This window comes from Pyrgilauda ruficollis, unplaced genomic scaffold (assembly GCF_017590135.1).
Source record: "Pyrgilauda ruficollis isolate IOZ18807 unplaced genomic scaffold, ASM1759013v1 scaffold72, whole genome shotgun sequence".
In the NCBI taxonomy this organism is placed as follows: domain Eukaryota; kingdom Metazoa; phylum Chordata; class Aves; order Passeriformes; family Passeridae; genus Pyrgilauda; species Pyrgilauda ruficollis.
In genome coordinates, this window is record NW_024529044.1 from 244376 (window position 1) to 251908 (window position 7533).

Sequence of the window (7533 nt, forward strand, 5' to 3'; positions counted from 1 at the left end):
CTCGGACCGGAGCCGCTCACAGCGGCCGCCATGGCCCCCTGAGGGCACCGCGGGACCCCCGAGGGGGCGCCCAGAGCGGCGACATCCGCGGCCGGGAAGCCCCCGCCTGCCCCCAGCCCCGTCGGGTCCCGGCCCCAGCTGTTCCCCGGGAGGGATCGAGCTGCAGGGCCACCCACCGCCAGCGCACCCCACGGAACTCCCAGGCACCCCAGGACCACAAAGGGAAGCCAGACACGTTTCTATTTACAAAGTATATATTTAAACTGACATAAAAAGCAGGTCTCATATGGACATTCACGGCTGGCAGAAGACACGTAGTTAAGCTTCACTTCTGAGACTGAGATTTAGCCAAATCGTTTTTGTACAAGTCTTAAATAATTCACACACACCGCCCGCACACACACACACGCAGAGTACACGTCTATGTACAGACACACAGTTACACCCACAGGTACGGTTTGCTCCAGGTGTGTCGGACACACGGACGCGGCGCTGGAGCGGGGCAGGAGCGGCTCCGGGCTCTTTGCAAAGGGAAGGATCCTCCGGCCTCGGCTGCAGCAGGAGCACAAACAGCTCAACCCCCTGCTCATCCTCCAACAACACCGTGTCAGCACCGGAACCAACGCATCGGCTCTTCTTACAAACCAAGTTAAAAATCTCAATTTTATAAAATATGTCAAAAAAAAAAAAAAAAAAAAAAAAAAAAAAAATAAATATTAAAAAAAAAAAAAAAAAAAAAAAAAAAAAAAAAAAAAAAAAAAAAAAAAGAAAGGAAAAACAAACTGGGAACTGTTGGACACGATGGCTCCCTTTGCACAGCCAATCCAGCATCCTGCCAGGCACCTCATGGGTCCCAAAAGGATGGGGAAGGGGACCGGGCAAGGTGAAGCTGCTGAAGGGCCCTGGAGCAGAGATGCCCCTTGCCCAGCCCATGCGAGCTCCCTGGGCCAGGAGCTGCAAAGACAAGGGGCCCTGGCTCAGTCCCAGCCCTCAGGCACTGCCGGGCTTGTGCTTCCCATCCGACTGCTGCCCAGACAGAGCAAGGTGTGAGGACAGGGCCACCTGCCCCACCTCACCTTGCCACAGCCCGGCCCAGGCTCCCTCCCCTGCCCGGGGTGGCCGAGCTGGGGGAGCAGCAGAGCAGGGGCACCCCCAGCCCCCAACCTGCTGCAGCTTGTCCAGAGCCCCGAGACCCTCCCTGCCCCAACCAGGGAGGAATCTCAGCTCTGCAGCTCAGCCCTGGAGGAATCCCATGGGCAAATCCAGCACAAAATCCACCCGAGGCAGCAGGGCTGCCCCGCACAGGAATATTTCACCTCTTGGCTATTGTTTAACCACCGTAAGGAAAGGGAAACATTTATTGTCTCTGAATGCATAAAGGTGACCCTGGGATTTGTCAGGGATGTGGATATTAGAAAACACTTTATCAGGAGTCTTCCAGCAATCTGAAGTAAACTGTGAATGGGAATAAAAATAATAATAATCCACTTTCTGTAGCAGAATAAAGTAACTAAATATGGGCAGTGAGATGTTCCGTCCCCAACCTCTCTGGCATTTCAGGAATGTAAACAGAGGGGGGTTTTGTTGGGGTTTTTTGTTTTTAGTGGGTGGGGGAACAGAATCAAGCGACCAGACAAAATGAAAACAGATATACTCAGCTCAGTCCCATCTCCCACAACTGCTACGACAACTCTATTAAAGTGCATTTCAGTATCACCCCTCAGGAACCTTACACACACAAACTCCTCTCCTCCGCAAGAAAAGGGAATTCAAGTTAATACTCCAACACTTTTAGCCTTTTTATGGATTTCTGCTTTTCCCCGCCCCGACTTTGTAGCAACATGACTTTTTTTGTTAGACTGGAAACACCCCATCCCCAACAACACTGTGAATTCAAGTGCTCACGTCAACTGTCAAGGGCAACAGTCCTGGACACAGCACACTTGATTGTACAAGCAACACCTTAAATCACAATCAAGAAATCCGGGCACTTCGCCCTCCGAGGGAGCAACACGTCCCCCTCCACCATCCATAGCATCATATGAAAAATAATAGTTAAAAAAAACCAGCACATACTTAGCTATGAACACTGTTATGTACACCGGCTCCTGCGGCAGATGCGTGAACTCGTTAGTTCTCAGTTTTATTGTCCTTTCTAGGAGCAACTGAGCAGTCACTGTTGTCTCCATTTAAATAAAACAACTCAGAGTTGAAATATATATATATAGATATATATATATAAGCATTTTTTCTTAAATAACATATTTACATCTAATAGAAAATATAACTCTAGAGATAATCTTTCCAACGAAATGTAAGACGTGAAAAAAAAAAAAACAACAAAACAACAAAACAAAAGAATGAGTTAATGAATTTAGGACAGTTTCTAAATTCTCTCCAGGACCAAAAACAAAAGAAAAAAAATTTAAAAGGAAAAAAAAAAAAAAAGAGCATAAAAAAAAAAGAAAAAAGAGAGGCCCACCAAGCTCTACCAAGCTTTTGTCTGGATCTGACTGAAGAAAACCCCAGCACCACCTCCACCAAACTCATCGCTTCTCCTTAAAGAATCCTTGGTCCGTGCTGCTCTCCTTGATGGTGACGGTCAAAAAGTTAGAGGTCACATCAGTTACCACCACCTTCTCCAGGTTGTTGAGAGAGGGGCTCCAGGACTCCTCCTCGGGGTCCCCCAGGATCCTGGAGACGGGGATCCTGGCGATGAGCGAGGGCCGCCCCGCCGGGCCCCCCACGCCGTCGCGGTACAGGCTGCCCACGGCCCCCGGGCTCACGGCGCCGTGCAGCAGCTTGGCCCCGCCGGGGTCCAGCCCCCCCTGCCCCTTGGGGTCCAGAAAGTCCGCACGGTGCTTGGCCAGGCGCGGGGGGAAGGCCTCGGCCCCCGCCTCGGCGCGGTTGGCACCGGGCAGGGCGCCGGGCAGGTCGGGCTCCTGCCGCCGGGCCAGCTGGATCACGCTGTGTCCCGAGCCGAACTTGGCTGCCCCTGCCGCCGCCTCCTCCATCTTCCTGGCCTTCAGGTAGTCCCCCACCTTGTCCCCCGGGTCCCCCAGTTTCCTCTTGGAGGCATCCAGAGTCTCCGCAAGGTCCTTGTAAAGCTCCTTCCTGGGCTTCGGGCCTCTCTTTTTGGGGGTCTCTCCGGGTTTCTCCTCCACGCGGATCACCCGGTCCCGGATGGCGTCTGCCTTGGGGGCGCTGCTGCTGGAGCTGCCCTGGGGGGCCAGGGCTATGTTTCTCAGTCCTTCCCTAGCCCGGGACGTGGAGCCCAGTTCCTGGGGGGACCTGCCAGGATAAGGCACCCGGATCCCCCTGGAAGAGTCACTGCGGAATTCATAGGTTTTGGCTTTGGCTTTTGCCTGGGCCTGCAAAGAAGATAAATCACCCGGTGACTTTATTATCCTGCCATCCGGCTGTGTAATTGCAACTTGCAAGAGGCCACCTTTGAGGGGAGCATCCTCCGAGGGGGCCGGAGAGGGACCCCTGCGCTGGCCCGCGGGCTCCGGCCTCCTTACCTTTAGCAGGAAGGTTTTGGGCTTGGGGCCTCGCTTTTTGGGCCCGTAAAGCTCCATTTCTCGCTCCCTAGAGGTGTTAAAAGAACCAAAGCTTCAATTCAGCATAGCTACAAGACAGCAACATATTTACAAGCGCAACTGCTACAGCTAGTAAAGGCCTTGTACCTCTCCTCGAAGGCTGCGAGCAGCCGGGCATCCAGGATGTTCTCCTCGGGTTCCCAAGTGCTGTACCTGGGGGGAAGGCGGGATGGAGAGAGGGAACAGAATAAGGAGCCAGGAGGGAGCAAGACAAATAAAATAAAAACCAGGGGCATAAAGGTTCTCGCTCTGGCACAAAGGGAGAGCAGGGGGTGCAGCCAGCATCCCCCCGGCCCCCGCCGCATCCCCCCGCGGCCCCACGGGCCACTTACTTCTGCGACCAGCCCTTCCATTTGACCAGATATTCCATGCGGCCCTGCGGATGGGAAGCGAGGGAAATAAATACGCGTGGAGCGAAACCCGCGACAAACCCGCGACAAACCGCCCCGCAACAAAGGTCCCCCCGCAACGCCCCGGGCAGGCAGCGGAGCACGGGGCGGGGGGTGGGGGCGGCATCGGAGTGGGGGGGATGTAACAATGAAAAATAACGCGGATTTCCCACACGCACCCCCCCCGCGCGCGGATTTAACACCGCCCCCCCCACAGGCGCGGGGCGCGGGAGCGGCGGAGCGGAGCCCGCCCAGCGGCGGGGGGAGGCAGGGCCGCCCTCAGCGGTGCGGGGCGCGGCGGGGGGGGGTACCTACTTTGCGGATGCGGCGCTTGAGCAGGGCCTCGGCCGCGAAGACGCGCTCCCCGACGGCCGAGAGCTCCATGTTTACGCGGCCGCTCGCAGCGCAGGGGCGGCCCCGGCGCAGCCCAGACCATAATACTCCGCCCGCTGACGTCACCGCGCCCGCCCCCCCCCCGCGCGCGCGCCGCGCCGGAGCCGGGTGGAATATTCCGCCCGCGCCGCATTGGCCCCGCCGCGCCCCGCCCACCCGACGTGCGCCGCGTCCCGATGGGCAGGGGCGGGGCTTAGGGACACGCCCGCCGCCACGCCCATCGGGACACGCCCACCGCCACGCCCCGCTCGGGGGGACGGCCCCGGGAGGGCGGGAGGGGGACCGGGGCACAAAGCGGGGCCGAGGAACCGGGAAGGGGCGGAGTGGGGTTCTGCGGCACCGCGGACGGGCAGGGTGGTTCCGCGGCGCCCGGACGGTGCGGAATGGGGGGTTCCGCGGGCTGGCACGCCTACCGGTGGTCGGACAAAGAGAGCGGTGTCAGGGGCGGGAGCGCTCCCGCGCGAAGCGGCCGTCCCGGTAGCGGCGGAGCTCGCGGAGCCGTCCGCGGACAGACGCGGTCGCGCGTGTCGCTCGGCGCCGCCGCCGCTGCGAAAACGAGAATCCTTCCCGGCGACGCGGACACGACCGGCAAAATAGGGCACCGCGGCCGCCGGTTTCGCTGTGCCGGCAGCCCCCGGCTGCGGTCCCAGGCGGGAGGAGAGCTGACCCGGGGCCAGCGGGGCGGCCCCACGCGGGATTTGGTCCATCTCCCGCATTATCTGTCAGCAAACGGGCGTAGGAATGTGGCTGCGCCGCGAGGCTGCCAGCCGGTACCGGGGAGGCTGCCAGCCGGTACCCGCACCCCCTTCCCGCTCCGGCTCTGCCTCTCGCCCCGCGGCACGGCGTCGGGAGACAGCGCCTTCTCCCCGAGCCGGCCACGGAAGAACGAGACACGCGCGAGTCCCGGGAAACCGGTGCAGCCGCTGGGAGACAGGAGGACCCACGAGACCGCTTCTCGCAAGTGGGCTGGGACCGAACCCGACCCCCGCGCTGTCGGTGTGAAGCTCCGGGAAGACCGGGCAGCCTTTCAGCCCGGTCCCGCGGAGTGAAGCGGTTTCCGTGTCCGTGGGCAGCGCCGCCGCTGGGAGCTGCCCCGAGAGTGGGACGTGCGTGGGCTCCTGCGGCGCCGTTCACGACGGACGAGACCAGACGAAGTCTCTCGTGGGTTTTTCCCTCCTGTCCCCATCTCGGTGTCCCCTCCGCTAAGGAGCTCGAAGCCGACGAGCGTGGCGGCGGCCGCCACGCTCACGCGCGGGAAACCCACGGCGGGAGCGGCCGCGGGGATCCGGCTGCGCCTGCCCTCCGGTGAATGAGACCACAGCCGCGTCGGCCGGGGGCTGGGGCTGCGAGACCCGTCCCTTTCCCCAGCTGGGGAAGCCCCCCGGGGGTGCCAGGACCGGAGGGCACCGGCGTAGTTTCCCGGGGATCCTGCCTGCCGCCGCGCCACCCGGACGGGCAGGGACCGCCAACGGCGGACACGAGTGGGGCTGCGGGACCCCGCGGGGAGCGCCGCCAACCGGACCCGCACGGCTCCACGCGGGACGCGGGGGTCGTGTGTGGGCTCTCCGTGGCCAGATCCCTCCTCCCGCCCCTCCCGGCCGAAGTGAAACCGCTCTCCGGGGAGGAGGCGGAAGATTCCCACTCCGCAGCTCCCGTAATCTCACACCAAGCCTGAAACCCCGCGGCCACGGGAGCACGCGAGTTCTGCGTGGCGTGGCCGGGCCGGGGGAAAGCGCAACCTCCGCGGTCTCCCGGCCACCGGCGAGCTGCGTCCCGGGAAGTTTTTCGTTAATGTCAAATTAATCGTTGTTAATTAAGGCTGGTCGCGGAGCGGCTCGTGATTTGGCGTGGACGCGGCTGACTGGTCCCCGTTCCTGAGAAGGTGCTTCGTAGAGGACAGAGCCGGCGGCACCGGGCGCAGGGTCCGGCGGGGGGCGGGAGGCTGTGGGTCGGAGGCTGATCGTGCCCCCCAGCAGGACCGGTGCTGGCGGAGCGGCGCCCATTCCCGTGGCCGTGGAGCTGCCGCAGCCCCGAGCAAGTCGGTGTCTGCCCGGCATCTTGGCTATCGGTGTCCTCGGTGCACGTTGGAACCGCGGATCGGAGGCCGTTCCGCCCGGTACCGGCGCCACACGCGAGCCCTGAGGGGCCGCGTAACTCCCGCCTGAGCAGCTGCCTTTGCCCCGTCGCCTGCGCGGCGCTCGGAGGCGCCGCGGAGGAGCCCCGCGGCCACGCGTAGGGGCGCAGATGGGAGAAGCCGAGGTTCCGGCTGCTTCCCACGATGGCATCAGCGGAGAAACAGCTCCATTCTCCCTCCGGAACCCACGCGGAACACGCGCGGGGCCGGAGCTGCGCCCCGGCTGAGGTGCAGGGGGGCAGGCAGAAGGCGAGATGCAAACGAGAACGGAGCGGGGAAAGCAGCGCGGAGCGACCGCCACCGCGGGGGAACCGCCCGAAGTCCCCGCGCGTGGGTGAGCCGGGGCCGGGGCTGCGGCCACTCGTGGGGGTCTTGGCCCGGAAGGAGAAGTGGGACAGAGCTGCTCCAGCCGTGCGGGGCGAGGCAGCGGCGGGCGGGACGGTACCCGGGCAGTTCCTACCGCTGCCGAAGGGTGTCCGGGGCTGCCGGCACTGCGGGGGCCCCTCCCGCACAACCGAGCCACAGGGAGCAGGAGCTGAGCCGGGCACGGGCAGCCTTCCACGCTCCCGGGGTCAACGGCAGGAGCTGCGTGGGGGCCCCACGGGCTCTCGGCCAGGTGGGGCCGCTCATCCCTGCGGCTCCCGTCACCCACACCAGCCCGGGGCCCGGTTCTGGGATCCCGGGACTCGGAGCCGACAAGGGGACAGCTCCGGACCGGCGAGAGCGTTTGCTGCCGCGGCAAACCCCGTTTCCGCCCATTTGACCCCAAATCATCCTCTCGGCTGCGGGGTCTACGCTCCTCCAGCCCGCACTCGTGAGATGAACTCCTCGGGCTCAGAGGGCTGCTGAGGAGCAGAGTGCCCGGCTCCCCCCTCGGTTCTCTCTGTGCAGAGGACACCACGGCAGCGAGTTTTGCAACGAAACCAGGGGGCTGGAGCCCCTCTCGGGGTCGCGCGTGGGGGCGGCGGGACGAGTGCGCGTGTCCGAGTGCGGCTGAGCCGGGAGAACGGGGCTGCGG

At 62.6% G+C, this 7533-nt stretch overlaps 1 protein-coding gene across 3 annotated transcripts; it reads right to left on the bottom strand.

Moving 5' to 3' along the window:
• Positions 1-750: 750 nt before the first annotated feature.
• CBX8 (chromobox 8) lies at positions 751-4431 on the bottom strand. 3 transcript variants are annotated; one of them, XM_041485755.1, is made up of 5 exons: positions 4304-4431; positions 3932-3975; positions 3687-3752; positions 3522-3588; positions 751-3371 (listed from the first exon to the last, which is right to left on the bottom strand). In XM_041485755.1, the coding sequence occupies exons 1-5, from the start codon at positions 4370-4372 to the stop codon at positions 2547-2549; spliced, it is 1071 nt and encodes a 356-aa protein (XP_041341689.1). In that variant the 5' UTR covers positions 4373-4431; the 3' UTR covers positions 751-2546. The 3 variants fall into 3 exon arrangements, with proteins under 3 accessions (XP_041341689.1, XP_041341688.1, XP_041341690.1); XM_041485754.1 differs by having other exon boundaries at positions 3522-3612; XM_041485756.1 differs by lacking the exons at positions 3522-3588; positions 3687-3752; positions 3932-3975 and having other exon boundaries at positions 4304-4402.
• Positions 4432-7533: the final 3102 nt, after the last annotated feature.

Bases quoted from the DNA above. Each gene is read 5' to 3' on its own strand.
- CBX8 (XM_041485754.1), bottom strand. From the start codon at position 4,372: ATGGAGCTCTCGGCCGTCGGGGAGCGCGTCTTCGCGGCCGAGGCCCTG. The intron at 3,613-3,686 runs GTACAAGGCCTT...GCTGAATTGAAG, and splicing joins CTCGCAGCCTTCGAGGAGAG to CTTTGGTTCTTTTAACACCT. The intron at 3,372-3,521 runs GTAAGGAGGCCG...TCTTCTTTGCAG, and splicing joins CCAAAACCTTCCTGCTAAAG to GCCCAGGCAAAAGCCAAAGC.